Source organism: Ochotona curzoniae, unplaced genomic scaffold (genome assembly GCF_017591425.1).
Source record: "Ochotona curzoniae isolate NIBS_2020 unplaced genomic scaffold, NIBS_Ocur_1.0 scaffold_3223, whole genome shotgun sequence".
Lineage (NCBI taxonomy): Eukaryota > Metazoa > Chordata > Mammalia > Lagomorpha > Ochotonidae > Ochotona > Ochotona curzoniae.
In genome coordinates, this window is record NW_024467108.1 from 11,655,069 (window position 1) to 11,674,902 (window position 19,834).

The 19,834-nt window shown below is 36.7% G+C and overlaps 1 protein-coding gene across 13 annotated transcripts in view; it reads right to left on the minus strand.

Moving 5' to 3' along the window:
- DLG2 (discs large MAGUK scaffold protein 2) overlaps nt 1-19,834 on the minus strand; it is a 1,763,217-nt gene that overhangs the window by 336,991 nt on the left and 1,406,392 nt on the right. For all 13 annotated transcript variants that reach the window (XM_040964332.1, XM_040964339.1, XM_040964335.1 and 10 more), the window contains one exon: nt 13,331-13,399. In XM_040964332.1, the coding sequence (XP_040820266.1) occupies nt 13,331-13,399 (69 nt within the window). The remainder of the gene's footprint in view (nt 1-13,330; nt 13,400-19,834) is intronic.

Sequence of the window (19,834 nt, forward strand, 5' to 3'; positions counted from 1 at the left end):
TTGGATACCTCAAGAAAGGTGTAAAAAGCTTTAGAATGAGTCCTGTTTTTAGCCATGACTCCTTGTGTGTCTTTGAAAACTGTTTCTCTTAGTGGCAGTATCTGTTTTACATAATACAGTGAATAGTGAGGAAAGCAAGCCAGAATCACCACGATTCCTTCTAACTTTAGCATTTTGTGTTTTTGCTTGATGAAAACTAAAAGTGGCAATTTCCTACTTCTATACCACGATTCCGCTTTATTTTATAACTAACACTATTTTATAAGTACTTACTTGATACGATTAGAGAGATCAGAAATAACTCTACTAATTGTTCCTCTCCAATTTGACAGCTTCGACTTTTGCCATTTATGTACTTTCATTCTCTATATTTACTATGTGAACTTATGTAATAGAAATGTTCTATCTGTTATTAAGTAGTTGAACTGTGGCTGATGTGACTGAGAATCTTAAGTTTTCATTTTAATTCTAAGTGGCATATATCACATGTTTGGTGGCTATTGTAATGGATAGTACAGTCCCGAAAACTCATTTTCTCCTTTCAAAGGTTATTCACTTAAAATATGTATTTTATTTATTTAAAAGGCAGTATGAGAGAAAGGGAGAGAAAGAGAAAAAAGAGATCTTTTGTTCACTCATTTATTCCGCAGATGGTTGCAATGACCTGGCACAAGTCAAAAGCAGGAGCCCAGAACTTCAGCCAGACCTCTGACATGGATGCAGAGATCTGCACACTTCAACTGCCTTTGACTACTTGCTGAATGAGTTAATGAATGAGCAGCCTTATCCTCTCTCGTTGATGATGAGTTATTCTGCAACTCAAATCAGTCTGATGTTCTGTTGCTTAATGAAATGACTACAGTTAATATTACAGTAGTCTGCATCTCAAAATAGTTAAAAAGAGAGGATTTTAAGTATTCTTATCAGAAAGGAAGAAGTATGTGAGGTGATGGATGTGCTAATTACTTTAATTGATTGTTTCCTAAAGTATCTTGAAAACGTATACATAATTATTATTTATAAATAATAATAATTATTATAATTATTTATATTATTATTATTATTATTATTAATAAAAATAAAACTTAATCTGCTTTTCCGTGACATGCCATTCATGAAGGCTTTCAATGTGAACTCCCAGTTTGGTCCTGCATCCTTCTGCTACTCAAAGCATCCCGTGTGTTCCTGATGGCCAGGCTCTCTTATTCTTTGGGAGTATTCCCCCTCTGTTTGTAATGCACAGCATCAGCTGGACCAGTTTATCCTAAAACCACTCCTCAGGCAGTTAGCTATCTCTTGGGTGGTATCCCCACAGCATTTTGTTCTGGGGGGGTATTATAGCATCTATATTTACACACATGCACACATATACACAGTGGTACCTCAAAATGTCTGAGGAGCAATATAATTGAAATACAGTTTTGTTTCAAAATATGTATTTCCCATAAGTGTCTTAAAGGCCCTGTATATGTATGTACTGGGAATTGTTTATGAACAAGAAATGTGTATCACATCTGATTTCTTAAGGAATGGTGTATTTCTCTGTAGTGGTTACAGGACTGGATTTGCTTCATTCACATATTTAAGTTGGGAACCCAGATTTGCCATTGACTTGCCAGTTCATCTTGTGTAGATTCAGTTTTTCATCCTTAAAATGGGAATCAGGGTGCCATGACTTTTGTAGGGGCAAACTGGAATAATAAATATAAAGATTTATTTATTGTTACTGCAAAGTCAGATATATAGAGAGGAGGAATGACAGAAAAAAATATCTTCCATCCAATGATTCACTTCCCAAGTGACTGCAATTGCTGGTGATGCACTGATCCGAAGCCAGGAGCCAGGAACTGTTGTGGGTTTCCCAGGTGGGTGTAGGCTCCCAAGGCTTTGGGCCAACCTCAACTGCTTTCCTAGGCCACAGCAGGGAGCTGAATGGGAAGCAGGTCCCTGGGATTAGGACTGGTGCCGTTATGGGATCCTGGTATGTTCAAAGCAAGGATTTTAGCCATTAGGCTACCATGTTGGGCCAAATGATAAATATAAATGCCCATACTGTACTAATGAATATGGTTTGTGTTGGTCTTAATAGTCGCTCACCGAATATTTATTGAGTATATAACATTTGCAAGATTCTATATAGTGGATGAAGATTATTATCACACATATAGGTCTTCGTAGAATTTCTAGTCCAATGGGGGAAATAAACAATATAAATTGAAATATAACCAGGACTAAAAGAGATGCATAAAAATTGTCTTGTGTTCAAACCCTTTGCTAGCACAGATTTATTAGGATATATTTGGTGATCTAGTACTCTTGTAGCACTTTAAGTCAGTATATTGACCCCACCGTCACATGTGGTGAATTACCAACAACATCAGTAAAAAGAAAACAAAACCACTACTTCTACCCTTATTCATTTTTATACTTGGATTTAGTAGAAATTTGTTTTTTTTTTTTTTTTTGGTTAGTTAAATGAACTTTAGTTTTAATTATAATCACCAATACTTATTAAGCAATGAGGAATTTGATTTTCATAAAAACCCTATAATTAATGTATTGTTTTGTCCCACTTAAAGATGAGGAAGGTTAAAGTTTCATGTCCAAAGTTTACAAGTTAAAAGTGATGGTTATAAGCGGTGTTCAAGATGCTAATTACCTTCAGAAGTCTTTAGAATGCCATGGAAGAAAAAGAAGGTAGAGTATGTGCCTTATTTGTTTTCTAGTGAAGAAAATGGCTGATAGTGGAGAAGATCTGTTGCTCAGAGAATAATCGCCCTAATTGTCAGGGCATCACAGGAGAAAGGACTTAAACAAACCATCGTTTATTAAACATTGTTTATGCATGGGTGATTGCTCAATAACGATCCTATACGATGGAACCTAAGAGCTATCCTTAAGAAGCTGTCCATCTCGTAGAGAAGAGAAACTCATCCACATGGAACATGGAGCAAAACCACAGCATTAAGCTGTATGGCAGAGATTTGATCTGTTATATAAGCAAATGAGAAAAGTTCTGATATTCTCTATGTAACAATTTCCTATAAATAATCTCAAAGTGAAGGTAACCACTGCAGATTACAGATTCATGGAAGGAGTGGATATGTGTATATATATGTGAGATAGCACACATTTTCATGATTTGTGGACTTATTTTGTTATATGTAAAATATGGAGTTGAGATGAAGTGACATTGTACCTCAAAAATAGTGTTTTCATATCAGCTGCTATTACTGAAGCTGCCATTATAAAATTTCTCATGTGTGACTATTGTACAACACCCAAGAAAATGTCTATGTATTATATCTTAACACAAAACACTAGTAACACTTTTACAAATTATTTCTTTGAATCTGCAAGAGTGTTTGGATCCTTGGTATAGCTTTCTAAAGGGTATGCACTTTTTGTGTCTGCCATGTATGGTGACACTACATCTCCCAGGGGACACATGTGAGATATACAGGAAATGCTTTGTATAAATAACAAATGAATATTTTCTCAAATAATTTTGGTTTGGTGGAGGTGGAAAGAGGTTCTAGCATAACAGAAAGGGGCAGCTGGGACATGGAGAGAAGATGATAAAGAGAACTAAACCCCAACCTAGCACTGACTGTGCTTGCTAAGAACTGTGATAGGTTCTTCCCATATTTAAAAATAATTGTCAAAACAATCCTAGGAAGCATATTGTAATCCTTACTTTATATTAGGGAACTCAGGAGGAGCACAAGAAGATAACAAGTGTTAGGTGCTGAAAAACTAGAAGGGCATGCTCTTTAAATTACCCTGGTTGCTCAGTAGTGGACAGACTTGAGGATAACTAATGACTTAGAGAGAGAGCAGTGTTCACACATTTCATCAGACAATATTGATACTGAAATGCACTGAGGAATTCTTTCCAAAATTGAAGAAGCTATGAAGTGTACAAATCTTCTACACTCCCACACAGCTCTCACAGCTTTGGATAGAAGGAAAAATTCCCAGCTCCTGATGTAATTCCACAAGAGTATGAAAAAAGGTTTGAGAGTTAGTGGATAAAAATCACTAAAACTGCATCTGAACAAGCTACTGGTTTTCCTCAAATCAACCACTTTTTTCTTGTTCTGACACTGCAAGGATAAAATCTCAGTGAACTACTGCCGTTTTCAACATTCTTTCATCCTCACTGTCCCGTGAGTCTCTCAATGGCATGGATTGGATGTTTTTCTTCTTCATTTTCTCTAATGCCTCACCAAAGTGCTCAGTCAGTACTGTACATTCAGTACATGCTGAGTTGAATGAATGAACAAAAGGTTAATCAATAAGCTCAGTGACTGGGCGAATGATATTTGTCCCGTGCACAAGTCTCATTGAGCAGTCTGACCTCCATCTAACCAGCAGGGGCCTTTACCAAATGTGATCCATTAGTCAATAAAGGCTGCTGACTGACGTCTTAAAAGCAACGTCACAGGAGCAAACATTTACCAGGACTGAAAATCAGCCAGGAGATTAAATAAGGGATAAAGATCGCTGGCTGCTTTTCTGGCAAGAGAGCGGGCATCTGGCCCGTGGCACAGAATATAGATGTGCTCTTCCTTTAAATTTTCTTATAATTGGCGAGGAGAAGGAAGTAAACAGAAATCCTAATGGAATTTGAGGGTCTCTAAGGAATTTGAAATAAATTCAGAGAAAAGCACCAGATTTAGTCTGGATCTATGAAGACGGATGTCTCAAGATGAGTAATCTAATGAAGGCTGACAAATGATACCCCAAGCAATTCTCTTCATCTGCTGTTCTCCCCAGGTTTGTCACATCCTAGGTCACAGCCAGGTGAGATAACAAGAACCACTTTTTTAAAAAAAAAATGGTTCAGATCAAGGTCAAAAGCAATGTCCAGTAAAGATTCAACGTCAAGATAGAATTTGTTTATATTGATGCAATGAATCAGCAAACCAAAAACCCTTCTGACAACCATTTTAAAAAAGATTTATTTATTTATTTTCATTAGACAGTTGGATATATAGACAGGAGGAAAGACAGAGAGGAAGATCTTCCAACTGTTAATCCACTCCCCAAGTGGCTGCAACGGCTGGAGCTGAGCCAATCCGAAGCCAGGAGCCTGGAGCCTCTTCCGCGTCTCCCACACTGATGCAGGGTCCCAAGGCTTTGGCCCACCCTTGATTGCTTTCCCAGGCCACAAACAGGGAGCTGGATGGGAAGCAGGGCCACTGGGATTAGAACCAGTGCCCATATGGGATCCTGGTGTATGCAAGATGAAGAGTTTAGCTGCTAGCCTACTGCGCCGGGCCCCTGACTACCACTTTTGTATGGATACTCCTTATGAATGGTGAATGTTTTGCCTTTACTTTTGATGGTTTTTTTAAAGATGTCTTTCCTAATCCAGTCTTGGAGAATGCTTCTTATGTTTTTCTATAATAGTTTAATGGTTTCTGGGTGCAGATTTTTGTATAAAGTGGGTTGCGGGGAGGGTCTTGCTCCTTACCTCAGCAGGCTGCTATCCAATTGTCCAACAGCGGTTGTTAAAGAGACCAACATTTTTTGCTGGATTGGTTTCAGTACTCTTGTCGAAGATTAATTGGCTGTACATTTGTGGGCTCCCTTCTGGGGTTTCTATTCTGTTCCATTGATCCTCTTCTCTATTTCTGCACCAGTACCAGACTGTTTTAATGATGACTGCCCTGTAGTATGTCTTGAGACCTGGAATTGTGATTCTTCCAGTTTGATTTTTATTCTTCAGGATAGCTTGGGCTATTCATGGTCTCTTGTGTTTCCAGATGAACTTTTGTATCACGTTTTCTATTTCTGAGAAGAATGTCGTTGGGATCTCATTGAATCTATATATTAATTTTGGTAGTATGGACATTTTAATGATAGTGATCCTGCAGATCCAGGGATTCGGTGAACTTCTCCATCTTTAAATGTCTCCTTCTATTTCTTTTAAAAAATGTTTTGTAATTTTCATCATAGAGGTCTTTACAACTTTGTTTAGATTAATTCCAAGGTTTTTAAGATTCCTCTCGGGCCTGGCTCAGCAGCCTAGTGGCTCAATTCCTCATCTTGCATGCACCAGGTTCCTGTCCCGGCTGCTTGATTTCCTCTCCAGCTCCCTGCCTGTTGCCTGTTGCCTGTTGCCTGTTGCCTGGGAAAGCAGTCACATATGGCCCAAGGCCTTGGGACCCTGCACCCATGTAGGAGACCTGGAAAAAGCTCTTGGCTCCTGGTTTTGGATTGGCTAAACTCCAGCTGTTGTGGCTAGTTGGGGAGTGAACCAGCGGATGGAAGATCTTTCTTTTTGTCTCTCCTTCTCTCTGTAAATCTGCCTTTCCAATAAAAGTAAATCTGGAGTAAATCTTTTTTTTTTAAAAGATTTATTTTTATTATTTTTTCATTTGAAAGGCGGATATACAGAGAGGAGACACAGAGAGGAAGATCTTCCGTCCGATGATTCATTCCCCAAGTGAGCGCAACGGGCCGATACTATGCCGATCCGAAGCCAGGAGCCTCTTCCGGGTCTCCCACGCGGGTGCAGGTTCCCAAAGCTTTGGGCCGTCCTTGACTGCTTTCCCAGGCCACAGGTAGGGAGCTGGAAGGGAAGCGGGGCTGCCAGGATTAGAACCGGCGCCCATATGGGATCCCGGGCGTGCAAGGCGAGGACCTTTAACCACTTGCGCCACCGCGCCGGGCCTGGAGTAAATCTTTAAAACTACTATATTAATACAAACAGAATAAATTGAATCTGGTTCATAATTTTAAAATAAAATGATATGCCCTTCCTCCTTGCTTGTCTTTCTCTCTTTTGAGTTTTAATGATTTGTAATGTGAGTGAAATGGTCATCTTTTTGGTTATTATTTATAACCCTTGCCTAAAACTCCCACTGAGCTAAGATCTTATGCGTTGCATAATCTGAACTCTTGTATTTCGTGGTATAGTAAGTCTTTAACTGTAACATAAATTAGAAGTGTTATCCCCAAAACTGCATGTGAATGTCAAATGTATTTGTGATAACAAGTCATGCAAAAATCTTTTTCTTTGCACAGTTGCTATTTCAACAGCAGATGGCGGTAGAAATGCAGGAGCTGAGAGACAGATTCTATGTATTGAGAGCTCTTAAATATTAGCTTTTTGCAGCCTCAGCATTTTTTCAACACTGATCCATTTTTGCCAGTTCTTAAAGTTTACTGTGATGACACCTTGTATATTTTCGGCTCTGCTCAAGTAGAGAAGAAAGATTATAAAGCTTAGAAATGAAAGTCTGTAGATTGAGGTATGGAAAAAGAAGCAGTAGGCCAGAGGGTAAAGAAAATAAGCTGACATATCAACTAAAAGTAGAGATGGAAATTGTGAGACAGAAAAAGACATGGAAACACTTGATTGTACACTGGGTTGGGGAGGGTGGGCAGATATGGTCTTGGGTTATTTACTGCTCTGATTGATTCCTTTTTGACCCCCACTTAGGTTTAAACTGTGAAGGCCCACCTGCCCTCACCCCCTATGGTGGGAGATGGAGGAGGATCTGTCAACTCCCTGATTCATTCCAAATAGCTAGACATTTTTTCAGTAGGTGAACTGACAGTAAGTGGAAGCTGTATCTCTCATATAGAACTTTATCACACAAGAGGCAGATTTGCCTTCACTGAAGTGTAAATCATAAACTAAAAACGGTTTGAAGGGATGAATGGTTTCCTCTGACCATTTATAAAAACAAGCTAGCTTCCAATGTCTTTGATTTTCTAACAAAATCCATAAATAAATATTTCAGCAGAGAGGAAAAGAAAATAGAGGGTGATACCTATATATTTGATCCATGCTAGCTATATATGCTTTATTCTGGTACAGTCACATATCTTTCTGAAGCCAAGTTTCAGATTTTTGGCCACCGATCTCAGCAACTAAAATTCTGAATAAAGCTCCTCTTTTCAAGTTTTAAAAGCTATCCCTATAATCTGACAAATAAATCAGTATGCCAGGCCAGGCTCCTGCAGACACCACGCAGCACTGCTTCTATGAGCTGGGGTGCACAGGTGTGCAGGAGGCACTCGAGCATTCTCTGCGAATCATGAGGGACTAATGGGTCTCTGATTGTGTGGATACAGAGCAAGAACTGAGGCCAGGCATTCCAAAAGGCAGCTATGTACAGCCCCATGATCCCTTTAACAGCCATTATGGAAAACAGCATGGCGATACCTCAGAAATCTGAAAACAGATTTACTTTATGATCAGTCATCCTACTCCTGGGAATTTATCCAAATGAAATGAAATCAGCATATGAGAGAGTTACCTGAACCCTCGTGTTTATTGCAGTCACCACAGCTAAGAAATGGAATCAACCCAGATATCCACCAACTGATGACTGGATAAAGAAAATTTGGTATATATATACTCTAGAATACTATTTAGCCATAAAAAATAGAATCTTGTCTTTCCCAACAATATGGACACAACTGGAAACCATTAAACTTAGTAAAATAAGCCAGCCCGAAAAGACAAATATCATTTACTTTCCATGATTTGTGGTACCTACAATACAAAGTACAAAAAAGTATATTCTGTGTAAGTGAAATTTATATTTTGAAATTTGATTATTTTTTGCACAAGGGATTTTTTTCATTGATTAACACATTGCATTTGCTTTCTTTGCCCTGAAACGTGAAGGTAGAAACGTGGAAGTTTTGGGCCTGGTGCAGTAGCCTAGTGGCTAAAGTCATTGCCTTGCACACACTGGGATCCCAAATGGGCACCGGTTCGTGTTTCAGTGTCCCAGCTTCCCTTCCAGCTCCCTGCTTGTGGCCTGGAAAAGCAGTCAAGGATGGTCCAAAGCCTTGGGATGTTGCACCCGCATGGGAGACCTGGAAGAAGCCCCTGGCTCTTGGCTTCGGAAAAGCTCAGTTCTGGCCATTTGGCCACTTGGGGAGTGAGTCAGCAGGGGGAGGTCTTCCTCTCTGTCTCTCCTCATCTCTGTATATATGACTTTCGAATAAAAATAAAGAAACCTTTAAAAATACTTAAAATATAGAAGCTTGCCCTTTGATATACTCATACATTTTTAAAGCACTACGAGATTATCCTGTAAAAAATTCCATTTGCTTTCATTTTAATAATTCTCAGGAAGAAGACAAGAGAGAGGTGTGGGCGGTATCTGCCAAACTGGAGCTGAACCATAGGGTGCACACTGTTAATGAGAATGATATTCTGCCTAATTCCGTCTGGAACAGTTCTATGATTCAGACAACAATTCAAGAACAGCAGTGAATATGGTGGATGGCTCGATTAAACCATTTTGTTGTCTGCATGGATCAACTTAAGAGGAAATTTGAAATATTTTCACTTAATTTATGTCATGTAAATGATAACTTATATGAAAATTGCAACAAACATATGAGCATTTAAATTGTATTCATCTTTAAAATTATTCAGGGTAGTTGCTTTTCACAAAAACTTTAAGAATAAGAATTTTGAAGCAATGGAAGTTCCAATCTCAGCTGATTGCTCACACTCAGCAGTTAAATATCTCAACAGGAAATCTACTAAGGCATCAATAGTCTATGCAAAATGAAAAGTAACGTTTCCTCTGTGTGTTTAGGATAATGGTTGTATAGCACATCATCTCTTGATCTGACAGCCAGTTGGGCATGTGCAGTATGAATCTTTATTTTGTGGGTCCTGCAGAGATTTACAGAGATTTTCTCTTCTAAATTTCCAGCACTGAAAAATTATTTCCACCTCAAATATTTTATTTTATACTTATAAATGTTTTAGATAAATCTATACATAAACATGTATGTATTTAATAATGGGTGTTGAAAGTGAGTCTTCAACTAATTTAGGCTATAAAATTAGGTTTGGTTTGCTTTCCCAAAGACTTGGACTAGGAAGTGTATATTTAATATCTGCTGCTACTTTTACAGAAAGTTGGTAACTTATATATGCTCCTTTTCAGTTGTTAAAAAATTTTAAATATACAGAGGTAAAATGTGTTTCCTATGATTAAGAGTGATAGAGATGGCAGAGGCCAGAATTCAAAATGAATTCTTAAACTCTAACTATTTAATATAGTTCTGGAAGTGTTAGGACCTTTGGTAAGAAAAAGAAATCTAAAGGATACAAATTAGGTAGGAGGAAGTAATATCCCAGTTTATGAATGACATGCATCTATATATGTGGGGAAAAAAACTCCATTAACACTTTCAGAACGCATAAGAGTTTAACAGCATTACCGGTAATAAAATGAAACACAAAAATCAATAGAAGTTATGTACAAAATCTGACTGAGAAAGAACTTACAAGATCAGTCCCATTCTGAACAGCTATAAAAATGTAAATGACTTGGAACAAGTTTAATCAAAGATGTGAAAGATCTCTACAATAGAAGACACACACACCTGAGGGGAATAAAGCAGAAAAATATTCCATATTCATAGACTGGAAGAATTAACATCACCTAAATGTTCATTCTACCCACAGCAATTTACAGATTCAATATGATCCCAATCAAAATATCCAGGAAGTGAATCCACACAACAACAACAAACTTATCTTTGATAAATGAATTGAAATCAATCCCTGAAGAAATGACAGTCTCTTCACCAAATGGTGTTTGGGAAATGGTATTTATGCACACAGAAATATGAAATAATTAATTACTTTATACCTTACACTGTATATAAAAATCAGTAGTCAATGCCATCAAATTAGTAGAGGAAAACACTGAAAAAAAGAGGTTTAGGCAAAGATTTCTAGAAGTACAGGCAATGAAAACAAAACTGACAAATGAATTTATGTCAAGCTCAGAAGTTTTACATTGTAAAGGGAACACTCAACCAAGCAAAAAAAACAACTGACAGAATGGTAAAAGAAAATTCACAAACTATGCATCTGACAAGGAATTAATATCTAGAATACATAAGAAATTCATTATGGCTGACATATACATTAAAAAAAATGCTCAGAATCATTGGTCATTAGGAAAAATGCAAGTAAAAACCACACCGAGGTTTTACCTCACCCAGTTAGAATGGTTATCATTAAAAAAAATAATAATAAATACTGGCTAGCTTGTGGGGGAAAAAGGTACCCTAGTCACTGTTGGTGGGAATGTAAACCAGCATCATTGAAGACAGTCTGGAGGTACCTCAGAAATCTGCATGTAGATCTACCATATAACCCAACCCAGCCATTTCACTTCTTAGGAATTTACTCAAATAAAATGAAAGTCCCATATAAAAGTTATTTGTATAGCTGCTCAATTTACAACACCTAAGATATGATCAGTCTAGATATCCAATCACTGACGAGTGAATAAAGAGTATGGTGTATACATACACTACAGAATACTACTAAGCCATATAAAACAATGAAATATTGTCTTTTACAGCAAAATGGATGGAACTGAAAATTATTATGCTTTGCAAAATAAGCCAGTCCTCAAAAGATAAGTATCATGCTTTTTGATACTTGGAAGTTAAGATAAAATGCAAGAATTAGAGGGGAATCAAACGGTTCAGCCACAAAAGACAATGAAAACCCATCTTTTGCAACCAGATACTTGCCACTGGAGATCATTATGCTTAGTGAAGGAAGTCAGTCACAAAAGGACAAATATCACATGATTTTTTTTTCTGTTATGTGGCAGTTAATATAAAGTACCAAAGTGCATAAGAATTAAACAGTCATTCTATGAGTTGATCATTGTTAATTTTCCTTTTCTATATTCTTGGGGAACAGCTGTCTACTTTATATTTGCTGAATATCATGGTTAGTGGCATATTAACCCTGTGATTATAAAGTAAATTGAAAATATGTTATTGCAGAAATTAGAAGGAAAAAACAAGGAAGGAGGGAGGGAAGTAATTACCTTCTTTAATTGTATCTGTGAAATAACACAAAATCTGTTTTCTTTATATGAATAAAAGGAGACACAGCAAATTCTTTGATTGTAGAGTCAGCCTTCTTACACTATTGTAGTGAGGAGACTATTTTGTATATTGCCTTACCCACAAAGCAAACTGCTTTATATCACTTGGAACAATGGAGTGCTTTGAAGCTGATAATGCAGTTTTCTTGATTTTAAGTAAAGGGATTTCATGTGTGTTTTAAAATAATTTTGCCCTTATCTTATTAGAGAACTAAAATTAGTGATTGTGTCTATCCCAAAATTCATTTAACTCAAGTGGAAAACAGTGGAAAATGCAGAAATATGCTTATGAACAAGCTGCTAGTAAGGCTTTCAAAAGAAATGAAAGAACAGTTTAGAGACAGCTTTGAAAGGAAATTCCATTATTTAGTATAGCTGGAAGAAATGTGGAATGCCAGTCATCCTGAGCCTTGCCAGAGGGAGACCTTCATAAAGAACAAGGTGAAGCAGACAGTTGATAAGATTAGCTCTCACACACCCACCTCTGCCACAAATCACAACTCAGCATCACAGCAAGCACATGGTCCTCAAAACCTTCCCAAACTGCAGGTTACTGAGCCCGCTCTAATTCTCATTTTGTTTAACCACAGGATATAACTGCTATGTCTAATATAGCTTGAATATGGTTAGTGAATTATATGATCAATGTTTTCTAGCTCAACAAAGTATGATCAGACTGCATCATGGGGGACAGAGGTGGACAGCATTCAGTATTGATTTCAATTCCAGCCTGTGCTCCTTCCTGTATTAGTGCCTTCTATTCTCCTAGAACAAATGCTTAGAAAAATAATCATTGCATATACCTATTTTGGAAAAAAAATCAGGAAAGATGGATGTCTAGAGAGGAGATGACAGATGGATTGGTAGATCGATAGACATGCAGATAGACAGATACCCACATGGAGCCCAATACCTAACAGACATCGAGTAACGTCAGCTTCTCTCTTTTTTATTGAAGCGATATCTATAAATGTGTATTGTTGAGAAAATATCTACACATGCTTAACTTCTTAGCTCGACTTACATTTCCTCTAAAATCATCATGACCAGCTTCTCCCACTTTGATGACCACTATCAGACTGATACACATGTCGCCTGTATTCTCCTTTAACTCTTACACATATTTCCTATACAAACCAAAGCTCAAATTGAATTGCAAGTAAGTATGTTTTCTTTTGCTATTCACACTATGGCAGAGGCAATGAGGTCTCTGATGGGAAAGAGGAGATCTCACTTGCTTTATCAAATCTAGTACCTAACACGGTGTTTTGGATATGAGTTTTGCAGATGCTTTTTTTGGTTCAAAGAAAGAGAGAAGGAGAAGAGGTGGAAGAGAAAGACAGGAAAGGGGAGGAGAGAAGAGATTTTATTTATGCATGAAGTTTGCGTAATTAATGAGTGGCGGCATTCTAGGATCTTACCCTTCCAGGGAGATGGCCCGTTGGAGAGTCACTGAAGGCTGACGGGTTGCGGTGCTGTGTTGGGAATGACTGCAAGAAAAGATAAAAATAAACATGGATCATTTGTTTATAAAATGTCTCTGCACATTCTTATTAGTCCTATGCTCTAAAAAGGACTAATCTTGGAAAAACGCAATAGAGATTAGTTTCATGATAAACAGAACTCTTCACCAAAATACAGCACTACTAGATAAGTTAAGGGTTACTATTTTCTTGCAATTTGATTTCAAAAGGCATTATTCGAAAGTATGTTTAAAATGATAGGAAAAAAAAACAAATATATTTGGAAAATGCAAGGTTTTACTATTGGAATGAGACATAACACAAATACCATTATAATGCAAGTCATTTTATTTCAACCCTGGAACATTTTTTCCTATCAATACTTTATACAAAACCCAACAATAAGTCAGAGAATTAGTATTCAATGAGTATAAACTTGTTAATTCAGATATGTAACATCTGTAAAATTAACAATTCAGCGGTTTGCTAAACAAAAATTTTTAAAATGGAACTTCTCACAGCAAACTAGTTTTAGAATATAATGCTAGTACATATTTTATTTTGATTACATGTAACAATTACTTATTTTATAGACAACTATCTGAAATGAAATGCATAATATTTAGTAGTTTAAGGATCATTTACATTGGTCGAGTTGCTTTTGTTAAGTGTTTTGCATGTTCACGTATTTTATTTCCTGTAACTCTGTGTGGTACGTTTCACTTAACAGATGAGTAAACTAAGACACAAAGAGGTTTAGAAATTCAAAAAATCACATGATAAGTATCTCTTTGCTAGGCTGTCTAATTCCAGTCATAATTTTTAACTTTCATGTTATAATATTTTCAGATTTGCAAGATTTTGCCTTACATCTGCAGATTACTCTTCAACTGGAAAGCAAATGGCAGATAAATCTTTCATCTGATACAGGAATAAATAATAGTCCAAAAGCTAATTTAATTTTCATGAATGTTATTTTTAGTTTGTGTTATTAATCTAACATTTTAGTAAAAGTTTAGTAGGAGTAAATCCTACATTTAGTAAAAGTAAATCCTACATTTAATATATGGATATGCATATGCACACATACATATATGTGAAAAGAGAAACTTGAGTCATGCTTGTGGAACAGTAGGCATGTACTCAGAACTCTGGGATTTCTTAGCATGAACCTGGAAAACATTACACTGTCACAGAGTCCAGTTGTGGTCTGTGGGATTTTCATTCTGAGCCATCAGTCATTTCAGGGGAAATGATGTGTCTCAATGAATACATTTGGTTATGACATGGAGGACATCTGTTTAAGGTTCAGGCAGCAGAATTTTGACTGTAACTGAAATCTTTTACACCTTTTAAAAGCAAAAGATTATACCGTTGTCTTTCCTGGTATTTCTCACAGTACCAGGTACGGTAATTCAGTGAATATGTTTTGATCAACCAATCAAAAGCAGCAAGATACTGAAGTCTTTGATTCTGCAGTCAGACTGAGTTAGATCCTGGCTGGGCCATATACACCAATGTAGTTGCTTAAACCTTTCTAGATGTCTGCGTCTTATCTCTAAGATTGGAAATATTTCCCTCACAGGGCTGTTACATGGATTTGAAGAACATAGTATTTAGAACAATGAATATTCACAGTAAGAATTTTATCTTTGTTAAGTATATAAACCAATATGATTTGACAGAGTCTATTCTTTAAGATGCCTAACACCAAGAACAGCTATTTAGATTACTTTAATTAGCTACATAATAGCTATCAAAAGGTATGTATTACTGCAAATAATATAACTTTAATGACAAATTTAAATTTAAGCTACATTTCCTGTGACAGAAGCAATACAGAATTATTGCAACTATAAAGTAGAAATTTGTGGGACCTACCAATCTAGAAACAATGTACAACATGACAACTATTGGATATAAATATTTTTTATCGTTATGCTCTTAAATCTGTATTTTTTGAAGTACATGAAAATTTCTTCAACTTACACTAAAAAAAAATTAAAGTTACAAACATAATTAAACATACTTATTTCCCAGTGCACAATAAAAAATGTTACTTCTATTCTTTGGTTTCATTTTCCTTCTATTTGCCTGGCAAAGTCATTTTCTTCAGTACCTGGATTCCTTGAATATTAAGTGTGCATTTCTGTTGTGCCATATAAAAGCATTGAGTTGATAATAGTGTTAACCTCCACTGCTTTTTGATTTAAAGACAAAATTTGTGCTTCACCTTTTTTCTTCATGGGATGGAAGAAGCCCAGATCCTTCCTCACAGGATCTAATGTCATCGGAACAATAGCCAGGCACCCTCCTGAGTGGTCCTCAGAAAAAGAACAGTGAACTTCCTTTGGGACTAGGGAGAGGAGCTTTCTCTAGTCCTTACTTTGTTTCAGTTTTGGATCCCCACCCTCTCTTGCAATGACCATCAGGGTCACTCCAGAGTCCCCATCCCCCTCAAAAATTAAAATTAGATTAGATAGACAGAAACCAACAAGGAAAGCTTAGAGCCAGACAGGAAATGGTCACCTTGGACTCACATATACCTTACTAGGTAGGACACAAAGATTAGTTACTCCTCACTATGATATTGAAGATTTCTCTGCACACCCCTCCTAAAACTGTTCTGCGCCTCAATTGTTAACATATACCTTGTTAGAGTTATAAGCCGGTGTGGACTATCCTAAATTATGCCAAGTTCAGTTAAAAGTATGCTTCAATACTATAAACTGCTAAAGATAAAAACGAAAATAGACACAAGATATAAGGTTTTAAGATCTATTTATTTGAAAGACAGATTTAGAATGAGGAGAGAGAGGCAGAAAAGAGATCTTCCATCCCCTGGTTCACTCCCCAAACGGCCAAAACTGCCAGAGCTGAGCCAATTCCAAACCAGGAACCGGGAACTTTTTCTGGGTCTCCCATGCGAGTGCAGGCGCCAAGGACTTGGGCCATCTTTTACTGTTTTCCCACGCCATTAACAGGGAGCTGGATTCGAAGTGGAGCAGCCAGGACTAGACTGGCACCAACATGGAATGCCAGCACTGACAGGTAGAGGATTAGCCTATTGAGCCACTGTGCTGTCCCCATAGAATATAAAGTTGCATAAAATGTATTTTGTAAGTTTTATGCTGAATGAACTAATTCTAGCTGCTCTTGCTACAAAACAAAGTAAGCAACCATGTGATGTATTACATTAATGTACATTATAATAATTACTATATGTATGTACTAAAATATAGGCAAAATTTCATGATCTTCTCTCAGACTTCACAGTTATCTAATTTTCCTTCCCATATAGAGTAGGAGCATCTCTAGGACACACATAACCTAAATAACTTGTCAGAAAATAATATTTACAAATGTGGTACCATATTCAAACAAAATCCTGTCCTGCAATTTTATTCTCACATATTAAAAGTACATGTAACATATATAAGTCTTGTGTTTTCCCTAACATTATAATTTAAGCATTTCTGACAGAGTCTCCATAATTATCACTGTATTGTTACATAATCCTACTTTTTATGAATACATAACTTTCTAAAGCTTCCTTTTATAGCTGAACATTTTGGTTATTTCCATTATTTTAATAGTATAAACAGTGCTGCCATGAAAGGCTAATATCAATTATGTTGCTCTTACCCTACAATTTCCATTATGTACATTTCCCCAAATAGAAACAGTTATTAGGTTCTTGATTTATGCTATTAATTACTTTCAAGAAGCTTTATGCCATTTTATTGCCTCTAAAATTGATATTTATATTAGTTTCACCACAATCATGCAAGTACTGACATTCATAATTTTGAAAAATTTGAGATTAAATGGGTACAAAATAATGCTCAGATTTTAATAAAAATTAATTTATTTCTGAGGATGAACTTTATTCTGTTTGCTCATGTACCACTTGCATTTCTTTTGTGCAAGTTTGCCAAACTTGCTCTACCGAAACAAACCATACTGTCGTGTAGAAAGGTGAAATCAAAGCTTTGTGACAAGTCCCTGTGGAGAATTTGGTTGATTACTTAGGGAATTCTGAGCTATCTCTAAGTAATATGGACAAATTTTTCTTTTCCATAAAATACCAGGAATTATTTTCACTATGGATGCCCAATTTCTTTGTTGTGACTTTTGAAGAGTAATTTCATGAAGATCTCTTTAATTAGGAACTTGTCTGTTCTATTCACACAACAATTGTGACTTCTGGACTTCTGTTAGGATGTAAATAACAATGTATGGGGACTCAGCACCATAGCACAGCACTGAGGTTGGGGAAGAAGTTGTTGTCAACTGGTACAAAACCTTCAGCTCCAACTTCCTAGCAGTTAGGATGAATTGCTAAATCAAACGGAGGCAAATTTTGCCAAGAATTTTTAAGTCCCAGAAAGATGTATGAGTTCCCTCTAAATCATACTGTCGTTGAGTAAAACTGAGCCAGAGCACAATAACCCCCTTTCCAAGAACTCTGATTTTCCAAGTGAAAGATGCCCCAGCTGTTTCCCAAGGAAATAATATTTGAATGGTGCAGAAAGATGCATTCACATTTCTATGTCAAAATTTTTTGGTGGGGAACCAGTGCTGTGGGGCTATTGGTTAAGTCCCTGCCTGCAATGCTGAGTCCCATATGGGTGCTGAGTTAAGTTCCAGCTGCTTTTGATAATTCACCTAGTAAAATAGTGGAAGGTGGCCCCTGCACCCGTGCAGAAAACCCAGAAGAAGCTCCAGGTTCCTAGCTTCAGCCTGGCCCAGTCATAACTGTTGTATTATAATTATTGTTGGGGAGTAAACAAGCAGATGGACAACCTTTCTTTCATCTCACCATCATCCCCATCTTTGTCTGCTTTAGAATAAGTTTTAAAATATCTTAAAAAAAACAATAGCAAAAAATTGAAGTCTGAATTGAAAAATTTCAAACAAGTAGAACATAAACAACGTGGCTGCTGGTTATAGGATGCTTTTTAATTTTCTCATTTCTTTTTTAAAAGATTTGATTTTTTTAAGTTGAAAAGGCAGATCAGATTTACAGGGAGAAGGAAAGACAGACATAAAGAGCTTCTTTCTGCTGACTCACTCCCCAAGTGGTTGCAAAGGCTGGAGCTAAACTGTTCAAAGCTGGTAGCCAGGAGCCAGGAGCTTCTTCCAGGTCTCCCATGTAGGTTGAGAGTCCCAAGGCTTTGGGCCATCCTCTACTGCTTTCCCAGGCCTTAAGCAGGAAGTTGAATGGAAGTGGAGCAGCTGGGCCACAAACCGGTGCCCAGATGGAATCCCCATGCTTGCAAGACAAGGACTTATCCACTGAGCCATTGTACTGGACTCAATTTTCTCATTTTCTATCAATAAGATACATAATTTAAAGTATTTAAAGTAAAAACGTAGTAGAGTTTGGCTAAAGTCATGTAAGTTAAAAAAGTAAATTGTATGCTTTGGGAACATAGAGTAGTTTGAGTTGTCCAGAGAAGAGAGGCCAGGGCTGAAGTTGGGAAACTGGGTAAGGATCAGGAAGGCCAATGAATACCTTCTGAAGGGGTCTGAATTTATTCTACCTGCAAAGATGGACTATCTAAGGTTGTCAAGTGGTGGTGTGAGAGGGTCAAGATGATGGTACCCATGACTCAGAAAGGTAGACTTAAAATTAGTGTGAACAATGGAAGGAGGTACAAGAAATCTGCAGTTAGGAAGACTGAAAGAATGAGATTCTCTTAGCAAAATGAGCCAGTTCCTAAAAGATGAGCAAGTTTTCTCTGATATGTGGTAGTTAATGTAGAATACAAAAGATGTATAAGACTGAAATTGACATCTTATGATCTGATTAATACTGTCAGCCTTTTTCTATATTCTTAAGGGGACAGTGGTCTTTCTGCTTTTTACTTTTCGGACAAAATGATGATTACTAGACATGTGATTATAAAGTAAATTGAAAGCATGTTATTATAAAAATTAAAGGGAAAACAGAAAGCAAGGCAGGAGGGGGGCTGATAGAGGGAAGCAAATACAGTTATCTCAGAATTATATATATGAAATCTAATCTCTTCATATTAATAAAATATTTCAAACTCTTACGAAGAAAGTAACAAATGCCTAAACTTCAATAATGAAGTAACAGTTTAAAAAAAGGGTATATATGCTTTTGTAAAAAATTATGAGGTAAATATCCAGGAATAAATAAGATAGGGGATAAATAAGATAAGATAAATAAGATAAATAAATAAGCTAGGGGGATGACCTTTGATCTTTGATTTGATCATAATGATATGGCATATTTTTTTCAAGGAGCCAAATTCTTTTAGATAGAAAAGGTTTGGTATGCCTGGAGTATAAAAAAGCTACGTTTCTTTGTAGAACTCCCAAGTAAGCCTTCAAAAGAACATTAATTTTGGTGTTCAGATAGGGGTGGGAATGAAGAGACACAAATTGAGAACACTATTACTGATTGTGAAAATCATGGAGGTGATTCACTAA